At 36.5% G+C, this 22,429-nt stretch overlaps 1 protein-coding gene across 4 annotated transcripts in view; it reads right to left on the bottom strand.

Moving 5' to 3' along the window:
- LOC134543116 (macoilin) overlaps nucleotides 1-22,429 on the bottom strand; it is an 87,936-nt gene that overhangs the window by 18,718 nt on the left and 46,789 nt on the right. For 2 of the 4 annotated variants that reach the window (XM_063387946.1, XM_063387945.1), the window contains exon 12: nucleotides 19,252-19,426. In XM_063387946.1, the coding sequence (XP_063244016.1) occupies nucleotides 19,252-19,426 (175 nt within the window). Of the gene's footprint in view, nucleotides 1-17,788; nucleotides 19,427-22,429 lie in introns of those variants that run through there. The other 2 variants (XM_063387943.1, XM_063387944.1) reach the window with 2 other exon arrangements.

Raw genomic sequence — 22,429 nt, 5'->3', positions numbered from 1 at the left:
TCATGCCAGATCGCACTCTTGCTGTTAAAGGAGATGCATGCAAAGGTGCAAAACGAAGCAAAGAACGCCTAACAGTGTTGCTATGCTGCAACATGGACGGCAGCGATAAAATGAAGCCATTAGTTATAGGCAAGTTTAAAAAGCCACGCGGGTTCAAGAACAACACGATTCCATGTGATTACGACCACAATAAAAAAGCATGGGTCACTTCAACTGTATTCACCAAGTGGCTTCGGGCTTTTGATGCTCGTATGGGTTGCCGAAACCGGAAAATAGTACTGTTTGTTGATAATTGCCCTGCCCATCCAGCTGTGGATAATTTAACCAACATTGAGCTAGTGTTCTTGCCGCCAAACACCACCAGCATTCTTCAGCCCCTCGACCAAGGCATTATCCAGCAGTTGAAACTGAAGTTTAAAGGAAAACTTGTGCGCAGCTTGGTGTTATCTCTGGATCTGGGGCGGCCGCAAAAGAAGTGGGACGTTTTCAAAGCCCTACACGGAATTGTTGCTAGCTGGAATGAAATTACACCAGAGACCATTTTGAACTGCTTTCGACACGCAAACTTTGGAGCTGACAATACAGATGCCTTAGCCACTCTGCCAGAAAACGAAAATGCAAGTGATCCTGACGAACCCATGCCTGTTACTGCTATGTCGCCGAGTGGTACGTCCGCCGAAACCCAGCCTGGCAGTTCGTCTGAGCCTACTCCAGGCACATCATCGGAGCCCGCACCAGGCACTTCATCGGAGCCCAGACAAAACACTTCGTCGGAGTGTCAACGAGCCCACGGAACAATTACCCGGCCGTGTGACGAGAAAACGTGGCAAAAACTGGCCCCAAACTGTTCATATGAAGAATACGTCACGGCCGATGACAGCTTGGCAGCTTGGGGTGAACTCGGCGACGAGGAGATTGTCAGTGGAAAAAACCAGTCGTCTGATGACGAGAGCTGCGATTTGGACAGTGAAGAACAGCAAAAACCGACAAGGGCAAGTGTTCTTATTGCAGTAGACGTTATCTCAAACACCTTCATGTTTGATAGCAGTGCAGGCGCCGATATTTTGAGGCAGTGGGAAAACATCAAAGAGTATTTAATAGAAAACAGTTCTGGTAAAAAGAAACAGGCGTCCATTGTAGACTTCTTCCATAAGAATTAAAGTTTTGTGTTGCCGAGTGTCAATTTATTTCTTCATAAGTTAATTTTTATTGTGGTGATTATTTCCCGCTTGTGTGTCAGTGTTATGTGTTTAAATAAAATGTAGGCGTTATGTTTTTTTTAATGTGCTAAGTTTTTCCGTGACAGTATAATATGTTTATGCTTCATATAACTTTAGAAATGCTTAACTTTTGCGTAGGTCTAAAACTAATGTTACGAAACTAAAACGGTAAGTGGAAATATTGTGCAAAAATAGGCCTGTTTTCTTTTTTGTTTAAAGGCCATGCCTGGTAGTATTGCAGCGATTTTAAAAATAATTTATTCCAAACAAACGGCACCATTTTCCTGTTATATTACTTCTCCGTTATTTTATTAGAACCGCCTGTACTGAAGCGTGTGTGTTGTAACTAGTGCTTGGCACGCAAGATGAATTCAGCCTGTCACTTGCTGACGCGGCGCTGTGCTACGACAGTGTTTGTTTATTTCAAAACTCAGCTAAGAGTGAACAGAGAATAATATCTGTATCACAATATCGCTACGACGGTTTGACAATAATATGTCAACGTTTGTAGGCCCGATCTTAATTTTTTCGTTGCAATAAACCCAACGGATTTTTAGAATCTTGCACCCGAAGTATCGTATATTTTGGTACGAAAATAAGCCAAAGTGACGCAAAATATGATATTGCTGACAAACGGTGAGTTATTTTTCAAACAGCCTACGATTAATTGTGCATAGTAATACTTACGCAGTCTCAAATTATTTCAAGGCATTCGGTTAAAAACTATTTGAGTTCTTTGCACCAACGTGAAAAAAAACTACCGAGCATGGCCTTAAAGTGCGACGTAATATTCTGCTGTGTGTAGCGTGTGATACCCATTGCTATGCTTCTTTTCATGCCTAGGCTTGAATTAATACATGTTTAGAAATAAAATAAACTTTTCTATAAAATATATATATTTTGCGATTTAAAATGCTCATTGCAGCCTATAAACGTTACGTTTTTCTTGATGTTTTTAGGCCTACTAGCTAATCTTATCTACATTTATAAAGAACCCACTAATTTTTTTATGAGAAAATATGTTATGTGTTAATTATTATTTTATTGATATAAAATATCAAAAATGTAAAAACACGGCGTACGATACTGCCTTTGTAAGCTGTATTTTTGGCCTAAACATAGTGTTGAGTCTTTTGTTATTTTTATGTTTGATTAGCTCAAGTGTTGTTTCTGCATGAATAGAATACTTACAGCACAATAAACATATGTACATGTAAAAAATTTACTTGTTTGCCAAAGGCACATGTACGTGCCGTGTATAGACATGGCAACGGCAATTCATTTCCCGTGGCAGCGGTGGGAAAAACGTTGCCCGGGGGGGGGGGGGGGGGGGGAGGAGTAGCCACAAATGGACGTAATTTGGCCTCACTGGTTCGTACGTACAACTCGGTTGTACGGACAAATTTCGGAGAACCGTGAGTGTACGTAGAATCGAGGTTTGACTGTATACATATGCGTGCGTGTGCGCGCGCACGTGGAACTTATGTTTCTATGATCATTTATAGTTAGAGTCAAGATTTTGTGGTGTTATTTTAAGACAAATTTCGGTGTAAAGAAATAAAGATTTCGGTGTTATATGGTTTTATTTGTTTGCTCAAAATACCCACGGCAAAATTTTCTTGCTTTTCTGTACGACATGCAAATTTATTAAAACAAATATTAATAAACACTAAAACCTCATGATCTAATTACAATTAAGTTCATTTGCAAATTCATAAATTCAAACTTTTAAATAACTACTAAAAATTTCACGACTTAATTACAATCACATACACTACAAAATTACACAATTAAGCACTTCCAAAGTTACTATTAAGACGGTTTTATTGAAATGCTATCATAGTTAAATTTTCCGAATTTTCTGGAGTGAGACGTTGTCTTCTGTCACTAACTACCAGTGAGTACCTGGAAAATTAACGTTCTGCATCAAAATTTGATGTTGGGAACCAGATTGCCCTTAAACTGGCTTGTTTCTGGCAATGAAAGTTCATACTCAATTATTTTTTCGAAAGCAACATAGCCATGTATGAATGTATCAATGGGAAGATGGGAAACAGAAGGCAAGTTATGCAGAGACTTCTGTAGGTTTGCATCTTCTATGCTAACCCTACTCACATTACTTGGGTTGAACAGCAAATTAATGGCATTAAAGACTCTTAGACAAGGATGTCGTTTAACAGATGAGTTTTGCCTCAAACGCTTATGTTTCTCACTCGCGACATGTTTCACAAGCGCATCGCGTCTCTCGTAGTCTAGCCTGCAGTTACAGAATTTGCACATTAAAATTTTATCACTGATATAAAATCCTTCGCTGGAAAATTCTTTCGATCGGTCACTGGCAGAAACCTTCGTTTTAGGCATTATCAAAAATTTTTTAATCACATAGGAAGAATTTAACCTCTCAATACGCAAAAACTTGCCGTGCTGGAAAGATCAAAACAATGGAGAATAGATGTGAATACAAACGCATACCGGATACCAACATACGTACGTGAAAATTAATACCGACATAAACATGTACTATTTATTATTTACAATCGTTACGTTAAGCAGGGTTAATTTTATTTTCGTAGCCTACGTACTTTCTTCAATCAACCATTGTTGAACGACAGCCCTTATTTTTGTACCGTTATATACGTAACTAAATCATTACGGGAGGAAGTTGCCATAGGCGGCTGGTCCTTCAGTTACTAATTTTTTTTAACATCTCTATAAAGTTGCAATACTAACTACAGTGAAACTCTGTTAAGACGTTTTTCAAGGGACCGTCGAGAAGAAACTTCTTAGCTGGGAAAACTTCTTACAAGGGAAAAGGAAACTATCCTCTTTTTCATAGCTTACTATCAGTATAATTGAACAAATTTACAAATGGTATCAATTTCTTGTGAAAAATAGAGCCTAAGACTATATAACGAAACAAAGATTAAATTTCCTATTTGTGAAACTAATTCCTACTTGCATTTACGTATATTGAATAATTAATGTTTACACAAAACAGTACAATATTACATGTTCTAAATTAAATTTTTTGAAAAAAGTGATCCAGTGTTGTTTGCTTGGAGTTCTTCTCAGTTTGCTTCATTATGAAATTTTCAATGAGCCAGACACTTTGCCAAATGTTGTCTGGCACGTTTGCAGTTCCTTGAACGAAGTCCCGCAGCCCTTCCAGATGCACTAAGGCATCAGAACAGGTTGGTTTTGATGGTGCTCTTGGTTCACTTTCCTCATCCTCTTCATCTTCGTCATCATCTTCTACTGCAATCTCATCACTGTTGCTGCTGCTGCTTGCTATTGTTTCAGCACTCTGAGGCTCACAAGGCAGAACGTCACTGTCAGCTTCTACATAATCATCAAAACTACAAGTGATTTGTAGTTTGCTTTGCAAACTTTTCCATGCATTATTGCATGCACCCTCATCGCCACCATCACCCTCATCAGTTGGGGCAACAGTGTCACCTCCAAAGCCTGCCTTCTTGAAGCAGTTGGCAATAATGGTTGGATCCAACGAATCCCAAGAAGCCGCAAGGAAATGCAGTGCATCTAATATAGATACTTTGTAGGGTGGAGAGTTGGGTGTGCTGTGGTTCATTTTTGTTATTAGTCTGCATACCAGTCTCTTGCGATAATACTGCTTTAGGACTTTGATCACACCCTGATCCATGGGTTGCAGAACTGACGTGGAATTAGCAGGAAGAAACTGTATTCTCACATTCCTCAAGTTCGCCACATTCTTCGGATGGGCAGGGCAATGGTCCATAAACACAATTATCTTTCTGTTTTTTACTCCCATTTTGGCATCCAGGGAGTGCAAATATTGTTCAAAGATGCTGCAAGTCATCCATGCAGTTTTATTATTTGTGTACCTACATGGTAAAGTTTTCACATTTTTAAAACATCGTGGATGTTTTGCCTTCCCAATTACAAAAAGTGGAAGCTTCTCGGACCCATCAATGTTGGCCCCCACAAGAACAGTCAACCTCTCCTTGCTCTGTTTACCCCCATGACAAGCCTCTCCTTTTAAAACAAATGTTTTGTCAGGCAGCATTTGAAAAAATAGGCCGAACTCGTCAACATTGAAGATGTCCTTCGGTTCATACTCGGATAGAATTTGAGGCAATAATATTTTCCAGGCATCTATTGATTCTTCACTCACACTCTCAGACTCTCCACTTATTGCCCGGTACACAATGCCAGTTCTATTCTTAAGGGCTCGGTTCAAGGTCACGGTTGTGATTCTGTCCCGCTGGAGAGCGCTAGTAGTCACGATCAGTTGAACACTCGTTATCACAGACATATATTCTTCCCGGGCGCCGCTGTCATCCGGGTGTAGCGGGGGGGACACGATGATTACAACGCGGTGTTGCCAAGCGTTATCTGACACATGACGCTCGCACCAAGGGCTATGGGCTACCGAAGACAGGCGGTACCGCGGTCGCTCTGCTAGCTATCCGAGGGCAGCTAGGCAGTGCCTTCTGCTTCCGAATGGGCCCCAATTGGCGGCGTGTGCTATTTGCTTGCTGGTTTAACCATGGATATATTGAATAGCAGTCCGTGGACCATTTGGCCGGCTGGTGGGAAAGGCAGTCTGGTACGATTAAGGAAAAGTTAAATAGAATATTACCTACAAAATTATATTCAAATAAAAAAAAAACACAGAACTAAGGGCAAAATCCTAATACAGTGATTCAAGAATTAAAACAGAATTATTTTTTTTGTGTATTCTCAGTTTAAAGTTATTTCCATAAAGGACATATATATATATTTATTTCAATGGTTTCGATTTTGGCAAACAATATTTTAATAAGTTAACGTAACTTTTTTTAGTTGCCTGATATCATCCCATCGGTTTTACAATTGTCTAAATATATGATACATTCAGCAAAATACGTACCGTTTGTTTGTTTTGAAATGTTACTATATTTATATAAATTTGAAATTGTACCGTATTAAACTAACACTGGATTGAAAATAATATGTTGTGTGACAAACAGAAATTCTTCAGTGGAATATATACTAATCCAGGCTAATACTTTTTACCAATAAAAAATTTATATCTTTGAGGCCTATTGACTCGCGTTTTGATTAGGCTGGGATAATATGTTACAAAACGCAATCAGAATTAATAATAAATAAACGACATTTTAGCATTTTTTCTACAGTTTATTTTCATCTCGTGGTTCCGGGTTATAAATGTCCAGAACATTTAATGCAATACTTTACTTGACCCAATATTTTTCACCCAAGATATATGTAGCCCGCGATTGCCTTGAGATCCTTACAATCTGGAGCCTCGGCTTATAACTTATATTGGACACAAAAATATTTCCTTCATTGCTGCGATGAACCTCCCCGTTTTTCACAGTCATTCGAAAGGAAACTTGACATTTGACTACTGTAAACGTATACACTGCTTTATATTAACATAATTCCATGTAAACAATTTAGTATTTATCGAAATAATTTAGGCATTAAATAAATAACGCCCAAAAGCACCTCCTGTACTTTGAACCTCCGGAAAATCACGAATTCTACTCATTGAAAACAGAGACTTTACCACTCGCATCGGAACTACACATGCAGGTTTTATTTAATTCCAATAAATGATTGATATGAACTTAACCACACAATGTTATGATTTATTTTTATTACCTACTTTCATTTTCTTACTAAATGAATATGACTGAATTATGCACAAATAATCAAATACCGAAGTGTCACGTTCACCCGACCTTTTCTTATCCAACATTTCGTATTATCCGACATCTCAAAAATAAAAAATAAACTATTCTATCGGAAACATAAACGACAATTTGTGTCATAATAATTTTTGTTGATCCCGACTCTAGGTACTGCAACTTATTATTCAGCCAGATATTTTTGTTATTTTTTGGTTTTAAAAATGTTTATTAGGTTTGAAATGTTTAAAACATTAGCAAATTTTTACGTTTATAATGTTTTTATTAGCAATTCCCTATTAATCCGACATTTTAACTATCCGACTTTCTGCTGACCGGTTTATGGCGGATAAGCGAGACACTACTGTACGACAACACCGGGACGGCCTCCACTGGGTGACTGAGGGGTCCCAGTGTGATGTAGGCGCCAGCAGTGCTGCTCTAGGTGCTAAGATGAGCTGAGCGAGCAGGAGGCCGAGGTAGTGGACATGCTGGGAAGGGTTCCTCAGCCTCTGTGCATAGCCGGAGCTCTAGCGGCTTTTCCGATTGCGTATATATCGCATCCATATGCACGACCGTGGGGGCCCGGGGCGGCAGGGCCTTATGGCTAAGAGCGCCGGGTCAACAAAGAAAACGGGGTAAACCCCTGACAGGTCTATGTACGACCACACCAAAGATGTATAATGATTTTGTTATAGGTATTCGATGAAACTCAAGCAATATTTAGTTTCCCAGGTAAACTTGTAGAGTTACAAAGTAGATCGTAATATATATATATATATACACCCATATATATCTCCATGGTGCGATTTCGGTTTGTGATTATTTGAAGTATCACAATTGATTCGTCTACTGTTTATATCAAATATGATGTATTAATTACACTTAGCTTTATGCTAAGTAAAAAATTGGCATTCCAAACATATAAACACTCGTCAGTGTTTTAATGTTACACAAATTTAGGTAAGTAAATATAAAGATTTACCGTGATAAATGTTTCAATTTTTCAAACATCATACATTTCACTGATTACAAAACATAAATTCAATCACAGAATTTGATTCAGTCTCATATTACAATAAATCCAGCTACAGCTTCCTTAAAAATAGAATAATTGTGGTAATAGTTTTAAGTTGTTTTCTAGGAGTTGTAAGAGGCCTGAATCGGTCTGCACTTCAGAGTCAAGATAAATCTTCTACCTGTGTCGCTGTAGTTACTTCGGGATCAGGAGGCTGGAAGTGGTGTCAGTATAAAAAATACAGGAAAATTCGTGAACACAATGCACAGTGATACAAATAAGGCCACAACTGTGATTAATAAATTACACAAGTACTGCAGTCTTCCTTACTTTACTCTCTAGTTTTGAGTTCATTTCAAAATCGTACTATATGGTAGGAACTCAATTAATAAACGTTACCCACTAATTTTGTGAAGCTACGTAGTAAATAATCAATATCCATGTTTAACTTGAGTAAGTCCCATAAAGAATACATTATTATCAGTTAAAAGTAATAGGAATTAAATATTCTAAAGACCATGACGAATTTCTTTTTTGAACTGAATGGTTCCTGCAGTGCAATGTCTTGTGTGCTTTTCTTGTTGGTTTAATAAATATGGCTTTACATATGAGGGTCTGAATATCCCGTTTCCTTGTAAATTTATCCATGAGGAACTCTCAATTTGGCTGTTTTCAACAATGAGGTTTGGTAAATGCTCATTAAAATCTTCACAAACAGCCGAACTGTAAAATAAAAATAAGAATAAAATGTGCTTAACAATAATAAAATAAGAAATTAGTACAAATACTTATTTTAACTAAATGTTGAATACATGACTATTGTTAAGAAAGCATGCTTATTACACAGTTATGATTTGGCATTTGATTCGGAAATATTGTTTTCAGACAAAGACGTGTTAATGATGCAAAATGGTCATATGTTAATGAAATGCATCGCTACAAAACCTCGATATTGTATAATCCTATCATCTTATTAAACGTTTTTAGGGCTTAAAAAACAAACTTTTTTAAAATGAATATTAGTTCTGATTTTACTTAAAGACTTTATTATTAATGAAATGCTCAGGATAACATGCTATATTTTGTTCTTGTGTTGAAAATGACAGAGGAGAATATTCTGTATGAAAACTAAAATTATTCATAAAATGTTTGTCCACATAGTAATTATCACTGGAGACAAGAATGATTCATTTAAGTGCATTTAAAGTAAATCTTAATCTCCGCATCGTAATTATGTAAGATGTTAACTAGCCCTATTATGTTAAAATTTTCCGTAGCAGGTTTCCTTTAAAAAAATTACTGAGATGTACATCTAAATAGCCTTAGTTAAATATTTATAATTGTTTAATTATTTCATATATTAAAAATAGCAAGACGAATAGTGGAACGATAATAATGCTGTGGCTATCAGTCCTCGCGTATCTTTATATTATTACTTTTCTGTCGAGGTTTTCCCACTACTATGCCGAAACACACAAGACCTTAAAAATCACAGTGAAAACCTACAGCTATAACGAACATTTCTCTACTTCTTAAAAATAAAAGTAGCTATTTTGTAGTGTTTTTTTCCTGTGTATAAAAAAATAATTAAGAAGTTGTGGTTCCCAGATAAAAATGAAATAGCTTCACACGAATTCTTAATTCACACTTTTTTTCCAGCTCTATTTAATTCTATTTTAGCTTTTTAGCTAATTTCCTCAACTCTTTCAGCTCTAATATGTATTGCAGTTGTATTTTGTATGCGCCGGCTTGAATATATGTTCTTTTTTGGGGGAAATAGTTATTTGCACTGATCTGACCTGAAGAATAAAATTTAGAATACATTTAGATTTTAAATGCTCAGGCACATTATAAAATGTTCATAAACTAATTCTATCAGTTAAATAGTTCGTTCATGTTTACCTTTTTCAAATACATGGTGAACAGCGTGCGCTGTGGATGTAAGAAACAACATTTATTATTTTATTTAACAGTCTGAAATAAAAGATGGAATTATTCAGTTTACCTATCTATTTACAATATTAAATAAGTTGTACAATTTAACTTGCTTTACATATCATTTAAATGTTCAGTATTTTGAATATATATATTCATAAATTAAGAGGTAAAAAAAATCGCTGCTTCTAATAACTGTCCAATCAATATCACAACGACTCATCCATCTAGTTGCTCACTCAATGATCCTCAGAAAAGCACTGTTCACCGTAGCTTAAATTGCTAACAGCTCGGCTGTAAGCAGACTATTACCAAGATAACGACTGGACATTGAGTTAGAAGTTCTTTGATGTGGTAATGCACATCATCGTGAAAATTCGCCCGCTAAGAAGTTTGGTAGGGTTGTGCGAATGTTCGGTATACCGATACCGAAATCGAAATTTTGCTACTTTCATTTTCGATTTCGGTAAGAATTTCATCTGTCGAAGTTCGTTTTTAGCGAAATATTTCGAGCCAAACGAAAGTTCAATAGCTTACCGAAGTTCCGTTTGTTCTAGTTGAAAAAGAACTCGTAATTTAATAAAAATGTACAGTAGAATACCGGTACAATAACGTACCTTATTATAAAGTATATTTCACTTAACAAATTTTTTTTAAGTTCCCGCCAAAAATCGTATCTTCGCCATGCAAAACGGTTTCAGTTTAAAGTATCATATTTTCACTATAACGTAAAAATTCTACTAGTAGCGTGGCATTACTACACCAAAATTTACTTAAACTGGTAAATAAATTTCCAGCTAAATGATTAATGTAGTAGAACAAAGATACACAAATACCACCGCAACGTATTTTCTAACCTCTAAATTCTCAAAACAAAGTTAACAAACAGTTGCGCGCACAACCATAGATTATACCGTACGTAGTATGCGACGTGAGCAACACAACACCATTCGATACATCGAAAGACGGAAGTTTGAGAGAAGTATTAATTATTTAGACAAAATTGTTACGCTACGCTAAAAATACTGTTTGATGTCTGTGCCGGGATTGTTTAATGTTATTGTTGAGTTTATTTTCAGGTTACGTTATTTAGACACCGCATTGTATTTGTGCTACAATATGAATGAACCTGGAGATAAAAAGAAACGAAAGCAATTCACGCTTAAGGAAAAAGTGGATATACTCAGAGAACTAGACAAGGGGAAAAAAGCAAGTCGCAGTTGCTAATACATATGGCATTGCGGCTCTCCTGTAGCAATTTTTTATATATTTTTTTTCTCTTTGTAAAGATATGTATGCATGTTTCAGTACTAAGTACAAAAACTTGAGGTACCTGTAAGTACTTAGCACTGAGATTCTACTGTAATGTCTTTATATGATTTGCTTGTTATTACTAATAATGTAATAACATATGCAAATCATATAAAGACATTAATTAGAAAAAAGATTTCCATTAAGATTAATTTACGTGGTGATGAAAAAAACTCACATTAATGAAAATACGGTAAAATCATAATTTGAACAAACATGGCAGATAAAGTAAACAAAATTCAACCGTGATTACAGTAGGCCTAGGTATCAAAACAAAATCATGCAATATTTGAAAAATTACCTGATTCATTTGCTTTCAAACAGTAATGTAGGTACTATATTCGTAAAACATACATTCCAGAACTGTTAGTACAGTATTTAGTATTTACTGTATAGACATAAACAAAGAACGTACCTACTTTTATTCGCGCACAGCCAAACAAAAACATTGTCGTCTGCTTTATTTAAATTTTACATACTCTGACTGGCATATAAAATCCTCATAATATACAGCCAATTAGACAAAAAGGTCAACAAGTCACTGCGTGTAATGACCACTTGGCAGCAACCATTTGTTATGTTTTGTTTTGACCATGTCCCTTGCCTGGTCTACAGCTTCCTGAGCTAGCCATGTGTGACAGTGGTGCAAGATGGCGGCCGTTCTGCAGTATTCACATATTTTTTCATCAGTACCATGCACATGATAAATATATTATCATAGACTGCGACATTACGACTGTAAAGGAAATAGTCTGTGCGCTGAAAGATCTGGATTGATTCTTGAAATTTACGAGTGACATGGGGCTGTGTTGTGTGGTCTAGGGCGGATGTTGATTATATTAAATAATAATATTTATATATATATATATCAAAAGGTACCAAAATGATTTATGTAATAGAATTTATTACTGAAGAGCAAATTTTGGGGCACTTTTTTCTTTGTTAATTAAAAAATTTCGCTTAACTTTCGTTAAGAATATATTTATCTCATAGAAAAATTCATTTTCGTTTCACTTTCGCGAAACTTGATAAATTTTCTTTCACTTTCATTTCGTGTGGAAAAAGTCACTTTCGCACATCCCTAAAGTTTGGCGCAAATTATACTGAAGATTATGGGAGAAAAGAAACGTAATTGCAGTTACTATGTGACCACTTCACTACATAAACCTAAATGTAATATATATATATATCGTTCATGACACTGCAATATGTCGTAACCCTCAATTCCAACCAAACTGACTTTGAGACATTGTCAGACTCGTTGTTTACATCTACACCTTCCACAAAAATGTCATATCCCTCAAAAAATGTTTGCTGTTATATTTTGATGAAAAACAAAATGTTGTAACCCCAGTGTTCTGCTGGGCTAGTTCCAAAATGTTTCTGTTGTAAACTTGTACTGTTGTGGTATATGACATATTGCAGTGTCATGAACTATATATATATATATATATATATATATATATATATATATATATATATATATATATATATATATATATATATATATATATATATATATATATATATTCCAGCCTCATGAACCATCTAAATTAACTTACAATTAACTTTGTTTAACATAGGCCTAATCAATGGCTACCATATCAAAATTATTTTCAAGGGCCTGATGAATTACTACAATTTCGTAAATATAGTTAGTAAAGAAAAATAATTTTTTCCTGTTGTTCAAATCAAATACAACCATGTTATAAAAAGAGCAACATAATAACATTGTGCGTATTATAATTGTAGTAATTGGCATGATGATAGTATTACATTCTCTTGTAAGTAAGAAATTTTTTAACTGATAACAATGTACATATTAATATCCTTCTTAGTAATATTCATTTTAAAACATCCAATATTTCAACTCCATTAATTTCAGCACTGACTAGTTTTAAAAACTTTGATACCTTATTTTATTTTACAGGTTCCCGTGTGCCGGCGGGTTTGTTAGGGCTCGGCGTATCAACTACCTAATCTTAGGAACACTAATGCCTAAATTTATTGGCCAATAAATGCAAGACAATGGCCGCGAAAGCCGGCGGAATCTTTATTACTTATACCTAAAATTTATTTCAAAATCTCTGATCCAGGTTTAGACGTCCATAGGTTTTTTAATAGTTTAAATAGTTTCATCGCATTTTATGCAGTAATTAAGCTTAGATAGTTTCTTGTGAAATTGTTGCTTTTCAACACTCGCTCTTTACGTCTGCCAGTCCGGGGCGGATGGACAAATAAATAATATTAAAAAAATTATACAATTTTAACTAAATTCATGGCACACCCGAAATTCTGATCCAAATTCCTTTCAAAGGTACATAGCGACTTCAGCTACGGTCACCTGAAATAATACTGGGGAATATCGCATAGAGTGGTCATTTCATGTTGCACATTTAAACTGTATTGCTTGCAATCTTTTAAAAAGGCTTTAAAATGTGTATTGTTTTTTCTTGCAAGGCTGCATGTACCAAACACAACCTATAAGGCCAATAAAAACATTTTACGAATGAAATATATATTCATTTCCCGCTGGAAACCTTTAGCCCTAAGCCGGTTGTTCACTACAGAATTATATTCTGTACTGACTGTTGATTTCAAAAGCATACTCTAGCCGTAAAACCCATAAAAATCATATGGACGAGTGGCCGCTATGCGCGTTAAAAGTGATGTATCAATATATGTAAGTGATAGGGGAATAATAATGTCTACGAATGTGTGGATTTTGTGCAAGTATGCAAGTGAGCAAGTAGACAAATGCGCAAGTATTCAATTAAGCGAGTGTGCTATAATGCAAGAATTTAATTGAGCACCTCACTCCTGAGCCCCGTTCCCCTATCCTCCTTCGAGCACGACACTGCTGATAGTTACCCTGTAAGCGTTACGCTTTTGTTATGCTGATTACAACATCGCCTCATCTTACTTTACCAGCTGTAAAAAGGTTACAATTAAATTTTCTTAAAATAATTGTTGCATCATATAAATATATACAATTTACTTTGACGTTTAGATGCTAAAAGAAGCTTCATTCGATTTTTCATGGACTTTCTACGGTGAGATAAAGGTCGCGAGATCTTGGAACACTTACGCCAATTTCTTCCCATGGCTGTAGCGCGGCAACTGGAGAATTGAACCGAGGAACAAAATCACTTGAAGTGCGGGTTTACTGTCGCGTGACAGCTGAAGATAAGGGGTGGATGAGGGGGAGATAGGCGAAGTGGCAACTAGGCCGTTCCTTCTCTCATTCCACGCGGTCCTTATCTCTTGTCCGCCGCCGGCGGAGCACGTCATATTACCAGCGTGCATTGCAGCCTATACATCAGGCACTTCCACAATATACATTTAAAAAAATTCGTGTTGCTTGTATATTTAACCAGATACATTGCCAAAGCCAAGGACTTTTCGTGAGATTGAGATATGACCAACGTTGTTACGAGATGATTAGGGGGGTAGAACATACTGACTGATAATTGTGACAAAATTAAAACTTAATTTTACAATATCAAACTTAAAAACTTAAATTAAATTAAAATTGTTTTCGTAGAAACCTGTATGCTTATAATATCTACAATTTGGTGTTTGTTTTAGTTTTCTATTACAATAACTGACGGAATCGCGTGCATTTAAGTTTAACCTGTAAATCCCTATCCCGCCATTCGGCTAGCATGGGAGTGAACCGAGCCCTTAAATCGGTCAAGCCAACCATTCGATGCTTTAAACTCAACATTAAGTGTCAAAGCAATCTGTTCTGCTTTTTATTTTAAAATCACACCACTCAATGGGATGTTTTGTACACGTTGTTGTTTAAACCATTCAAGCAATGGTTTTTCTATCTCTTCATATTTTCCACTCTTCCTCTTCTTACAGGTCGATGAAATATTGCCAGCCTCGGAATGTATTTCTTCTTGTTTGGCAACAATGGTATTAAGTGTTGATGGTGGTATTCCCAACTCCTTAGCGATCGCCACTCGTGCAACCTTGGGATTAGAATTAACATTGTTTATAATGTCCAGCTTTTCTTTTAATGACAACGCTTTGCGTTTGATTGCAATCTTATTTAACGCCATTATTATGAAACTAAAACATATTTTGTATCACCTTCAAATAAAAAGAAAATAAAATTAAAAAAAAAAAAAAAAAAACGTAACACTCGTGCAAGACGACGCTAACGTAATTAGCGGGAATCTGTGGCGGTAACACTACTCGGCAGTCGGCAATACACAGAATCGCGTGTTGCAGCAATCGGCGAGGAGAAGCCTACAACTCACGTAGTTTCGGTTCCCTCAGAAGATTTCCGAAGTATTGCGTTTTGGTATTAAGCCGCTAAATCATAAGTTTCCAATGAAAACAAGCATGTTGTGACTGACCTAATCTAACCCTTTGATTTTTTTAATTTCGATATTTGAGAGAAATCCGAAATTGCACGAACGTGGTAAGGAACTGAAACTATGTGAGTTGTAGGCTACCGATCGGCGAGTTACACATATCGATAGTCACCTACAGGCGCGCACTCTATTCGGCCATCAACCTAACCAAAAATGATGCCAACCGGCGAGCAATCGATGAATAATCGACTTCGTGCACGCTGTACGGGCATCAACCAAACTACCACGATGGCAACCAGCGCTTGCTACATGTTAATTTTTATACGCGACTGGCGTGAAATGTGAAACGACTAAACGAGTCCTAAAGAGAATATACTTGTCAACCAATTACGTATTTTTAACTTAAAAAATATAACGGTCAGTTCCCAATAAATAATGCATTTGAACTTAAAAAAAGATTGTTTCATACGGGAAACTAATTTTACAAGGATCGTCTTACACTGAAAATAATAACCTACATCATATGGAGAAAATGGCGGGACCGAAGCATTTGATCGTATGAAACGGGAAATCGTATTGTGCGGGATCGTTTTAAATGAGTTTCACTGTATTAATATTTTGATCATAACTCATTTATGTAATATTACACCCAGAGGTATAGCCCATTCTACCATAGCTAAAGTCGAGGTACAAATATAATTAAAGAAAAATAATTAAATAAATATAACTAAAGAAATATAATTAAATAAATTTATAGAAAATCATTGTCATTATGCAAATCAATTTTTTTACAATAATTGAAATATTCTAATAAAATCTTAAACATTATTTATTTGTCTTGAATGTACGATTCTTGAATAGAATTATAATTATAATTTAATAATTTAAATTGATTTTGGAAGTAATATTATATGAAACCATTTTGCTATTATTGTAATACACCGTGATTGCAGGATTCATTCATGTGTTAAGGTAAAGAGTCATATCAAAATACATAATGAAGTCACTAAGATAATACAGTAGAATCCCTCCCGAACGACCCCCCTCTGGAACGACCATTCCGTAAGAACGACCAGTTTTCGAGGAACCGTGAAAAAATTCGAAAAAAAAAAAAAAAAAGAGTAAAATCGGATAAAAAACAAATGCGCTACACACTATGTACGGCGCTGCGCGTCACGTTTTTCTTGGCGAGCGCTGTACTGTTGGCAGGCGCACGCATGGCTAAAAATAGATACCACCCCTCCAGAGTCCAGACTGGCCACCCTAGCGATAACGGTAAACAGTGGTGCGCATGCGCATTTCTGTTGCCGTCTCGATCCCGTGTCTTTGTCTTGTGGCTTGTTAGTGTGATCTTGCTCGTGGGTGGATACGCTTCTTTTGCTTGTTGATTCGGGTATTTCTTGGTTTTTATTATTGTTGACGACTTATTACGCATTGTTTCTTGGACGCCGATTTGGTTAGTGGTTTGATTTTGTGAATTTTGTATATTGTTTTTGTGTTTCAGCCGCTCTATATTTCAAACCACCCAGTTACGTACCATGTAAAATAGCTTTTTGGCCCGACCCTTATTTATAACAACCTCAGCTGTCACACTTTTAAAACCCAGGGAAAATACTCTGACGTCCGCTTCCCTTCCCACGTCGGTTGGTTATTATGTCCGCCGCCCGTTAGCTCGCCTGGCGCCGAGAGACGTGTCTGGCAGGCATCCGGCGCGGCGGGACGAATGGTGACGCCGAAAGAGAGGGGAAGGGGGGGGGGGAATAAATGGATAAAAAATAAACTACCCAAGTTACATAACGTTAGCACGATGTTATTTTAAAGCTGCCCAAATCAAGGACGGTTCTTTCCGTGAAACGGACGGGGGGGTTGGGTTGGGTTGAGGATGGGGGGGGGGGGAGGAAGAATTGGCCAAAAATTGCCCAAATTCTCTGGAACGACCCTTCCGTAAGTACGACCGTTTTTTCGGGAACCGTGAGGGGTCGTTCCAGCGGGATTCTACTGTATGTGAAATAATGTTGTAATAAAATGTAATTTGCCACGTTCACGTAGATGACCGTAAACGAAACAGGTTAGATATTATAATCATATTTAGCACTTTAGTATTTCCAATAGCAGTTTTTTTTTTTAAGGCACCCAACTATTATAATAAATCTCTATCTACTAAAACAATTCAGTAATTGTAGTTAATTATTTTAAATCAAAAATATTCTATGAAATAATTTGTCACGACAAGTGAAGAATATTAATAATAATTTACATCACTGAAAAGCTGACAAAAATATCTATAGAAATTGTCGACAACATGAGACGGTTTTCAATTCATTGATTACTATTGCTGATACTAGTGTTGTGTTTTGACTGTTTCGAAGTGATAATATTCCCGCCGGAACTCCTGCGATATTCGAGGCATCTAGTGAGTAAACTCGGAACTAATCGAAGCTCTAGCGGCAAACTGTTGAACTCGATCCTTTCATCAGCGGCAAGTGACAGTTAAATAACAATATTTTATACTCGGATTATTTAAATTCTGTACATTGTATTAAAAAAATTAATCGGCCGAATTGTTCATTGTACCTCCTTTAAGTTGTGTACAAAGTAACAGCCGTGTACCGTTTAAATATACACCTAATATTTAGTTTTGAAAATTTCAAAATTAAAATTAAATAAGAAAACATTTTTTGAGAAAATTTTTATCAACATATTTACAAAATTCAAAGTTTTATTTACACTTCTGTCGATTATATATTTTTTTATCTACTACTATATTCATGGGAGAAATAATTTTCTTGGAGGCTGCAAAACTAAGGATCTTACTTAGCCTTAACTACAGAAAGGATATTTCCACACAGGAAGAGTATTCTCCATAGAATAGTAATTTTTTTTAATAATAAATTTATTTATTTCCTCTTTTTTTACTCTCTGTCTACAATTCACTAATTAATTTAATTTTACAGGCGTATTTAGCTGGGTATAATTAACAACTTATTCAGATAATTTAAATGATAAGATATTGATTAGTATATAATTTTTTATTCCTGTAAATCACAAGTAACATTAATGAGTTAACTTTTGTTGCTATAAGAGTAGAATCAGACCTTTCATTAAAATAATTAAGATATTCTAATTAAAAATACATTAAAAAACAGTGTTTTTTTAATAAAAATACAACTTGGTTTGAACAAGCCAACCCTGCTTTTTTGTGACCTGTAGATACTTTGTAAAAGGTAGCTAAGAAGAACCTTTTAAAAATGAAATTCAAGGGAAAGAGACCTCATTTTACTGTAGCAATTCTACTTCTATTCCACACTACTTGAAATGATTGGGAAGGGACCAGGGTAACATTGGCACAGCTGGCCAAAGCCTTTTGGGCTTTCAAATCCAACCTCAGCTCCTATCCGACTAATTACGCAACAATTGAGATGGAGCTTCAACGCGACTAAGTCTGCCAAGGCACCCTGAATTGTTACTTTCACCATAACTCATCTAAATCTGCCCAATTACACAGAATTTCAGGACTAATGTCAACTCAATAATAAATGGATAATTTCCATGACGCATTAGCTCCTTCTCAACTTTTGAAGTGTTTAATGTCACTGTCCAAATAATGTATACGAGGAGGGAAAGAGAACGGTAAGAGGGGAACGGAAGAGAGGGGAGGCATGGCAGAAAAGGAAAGAGAGATGATTTTTGGATTGTGGCTGACTGAAGCATAGAAATTGTATGATTCCCGACTTCCCAGTGAAACTCCTCAGAGCGGAGAGACTTACTCTCGCGTATCTCGAGCTGTCGCTTGGCCTCGCCCAGGGCGGAGAACAGGTCCAGCTTAATACGGGTCTCTGCGCTGAGGCTGTTCTCGAGGTGCGCCGTCTTGTTCTGCATGGCGGAGAGCGCCGACATCAGGATCTCCGAGTCGTTGTGACTCTCCTTGTACTGGCGCAGGCTCTGCAGCAACACACGACACAGTCCAGGGACTCCCCTCTGGCCAGTCTTGTCTAATGCTTGTATCGCAACACACAGTGAGTGCAACCACTGTTATCAGACTGACACTACTCCGCTTGTTAACATTAAAAATCTCATTTCGTACACCATTTTCAATTGTAATAATTTTATTATTTTTCAAATTTTACCATTTGTTAAATTTTTCTAAAACCATAAATTAATGTCTATTGACAGCATTGTCGCAGTTATCATTCTGACCTATAAAAGAATTATTCAATGGCAAAAACCTATCATTATTTAATAGAAGAAACTATTTGTATCAGCCAGTCACTAAAATAACAAGGCATTCCATTAAATTATGTGCTATGCTCAAAAGAGCAAAGAATTTTTAATATTTAATATTTAATGATATTATAGAATACAAAAAAATTTGTTGAAACCAAGATATCATCTTTCAATTAGAATCCTTAGAAATAAAAATGTTATGTCTAAAATTCTCGTTCTAAATTTTACTTTATAAAAAACAATGTTTCATATACATTAAAAACTGTTTTTTTTTTATTACATTACAAAGTTTTGTCTAAAACTTTTGGGCTCTATGGTGTATATCTGGCAACAGAGCATGCCCTAACAAGGACAACGCTAATGGCAGAAACTGTGCATTGGAAAGAGAGAGTAAATGCGCAATTAAATGCACATTGCAAACAAAGGATGAGACATGCTATAGGAACCATCCTAGCACTTGCCTGGAGTGATTTCAGAAAACCATGTATAACCTAATTCGGAACGGATCATGCGTTCCCCTAATGCGAGGCCATTACTTTACAGATGAGTCATCTTGCTCACTGATTAGCCGGTTTCGAGTGGGCAAGCAAACAAAAGTGACAAGACCAGAAAAAAATTGGTGTCAATTCCGATTCCACTTTAAATTCTAATATTTAAGATTTTATGTGTGTGTGTGTGTGTGTACACCTGCGCGTGCACTCTCATATATATTAATTCCATCTCTTTCATACCTTCACTAAGCAGATTATCTTTTTTTGTCTACAATTCCCTCATCTCTCTAGCACAGCATTTATTCTCTCTTGCTGCATTTTATTGCAGCTGGTCAATTTTTTTTTCTTTCCTTTTCCTCCAAGTTATCCACATAAGCAGGGGCAATTCGCACTGCTTGCAGCAAAGGAGTTGCGATTTCAACTGCTTGAACTCCTTCTGTTACGGTACCATACGCTAGTCAAGTTTCTTCCACGTTCAAAATAATTTGTTGGTTTTATTCTGCAGTAAGAGCCTCCAGTCTCTGACGTGACAAATAAAAGTACAGTAAAATACCAATTATCTGTGTTAATTGTGACTTACAGATGCCCTGTATAGTTGAAATCCCGTAATAATAATAATAATAATAAAAGTAATAATAATGATAATAATAATTAAAACCATTTCACATTTAAGAGCCACCCTTGAATCCACTTGCACCATATTTGTCATCAATAGAATTCTGAGCACAAGTGAAGTCTTTGTGTACTGTCGTCTCGGCTATTGGGACGCAAACAATATATCACTGTGTTTCCATGCCGTTTCACTATGTCTGCAGTAGAGGCGGCAGTCACCTACTCCTCTATCTCTCTCCTCACCCCCTCCCTTCCTTGTAATTATTTTGTTTACCCCTGGGCAGCAAGTTATTCTTTCTTTTCCGTTCCTTGTCTTTTCATAAAACTAGTACGTAGGAAAACGTGTGCCACCCTGGAGGAATATATAAGTAGAACTTCAATACACCAATTCTTAGAGGATTGATTTTCACAGACCTACCAAAGGAAAGTTTTCAAAAATCAAAGATGGATCCAACAATGCAAGTGCATCTTCCAGAGCCGTAGCTGTACTGTTCGTCATGAAATGTTGTAATTAAAAGTGTAGGAAATAAACAGCACTAGTGAAGTGTACTTCAGCCACATCGCCGATGACGTCTTGGCGCGGCCACCGGCTTCCATCCCTCCGTCTACTCTCTCTCTCCTTTCACGCTTCTCCTCCCGGCTGAGCTCTGCGCAGGCGCGTTAGGCCTGAGGCTATGCTATTTAAGCCCAGGAGAGTTCAGACTCATCCTTATTCGTCGTAATTTTTTCGGAAGTTCAATACCTTTGAGATTGAGTAAAACTGTAACTAGCATGTAGAAGTCCACGAGACGTAGGCAAAGAGCGGCGTGGCGATAGGAAACGAACATGGCAAGTATTTAATTATTCTGGTGTTCGAGGCAGACGGTGGCTCTGCGTAACCATGCGTTAGAATATAAATCTAAAGTACTTCTAAATTCATTTTTCGGCTGCCACCTTATGAAATTTAAGCTTCGGGTTGACTTATTTTTGTGCAGTTAGCTAACTGCGGTGAATCTGCCTTTGGGAGCGTAGCTCCATGACGTTGCCATGTTTCGTCAACCTGGGTCAGGTTCGCGTGGTTTCAATTTGTTTTGTGTTCACTCAAATCTTAAGGAAACATGCGTGTGCAAATTCGCACACCGCTACTATTTTTGTCCCGCTTCACTGCGTGAGAATTGGGCTCGTTAATTCAGCGTTTTGTCGAGGAGGCGCTTGTTAGAGATTACGGGCTTGCATGTCACGCATGGTTTGTGTTAATGCTAGTATTGAAAGGCATGGCATGCACGTAATTTGTATTTGTTGAAAGTAATAACGTCGGTAAACTTTGAGCATCCTTGTAAATTACTGTTTCTTAATAACCTCTTGAGATAAGTTATTGTACTCATACCGTATTTACTCGCATATAGGTCGCGGCAATTTTACCAGATTTGATGGGAAAAAAATGAAGTGAGACCTATATGTGAAGAAAATTTTTTTTTTTTAAATTTTTGAGGAATTTTTTTTTGCAATATTTTGCTTTAAAATGCGAAAAAGAAGTTTATATAGGTATAGGCAAATTTATTTACAATGTACACATACAGCGAAACCCTTTATTTGCGTTACCGTTATTTACGTTTTCCCGTTATTTGCACTATATTCT

The sequence above is a fragment of the Bacillus rossius genome (genome assembly GCF_032445375.1).
Source record: "Bacillus rossius redtenbacheri isolate Brsri chromosome 9 unlocalized genomic scaffold, Brsri_v3 Brsri_v3_scf9_2, whole genome shotgun sequence".
In the NCBI taxonomy this organism is placed as follows: Eukaryota; Metazoa; Arthropoda; class Insecta; order Phasmatodea; family Bacillidae; genus Bacillus; species Bacillus rossius.
This window is presented reverse-complemented; position numbering and strand designations above follow the sequence as displayed.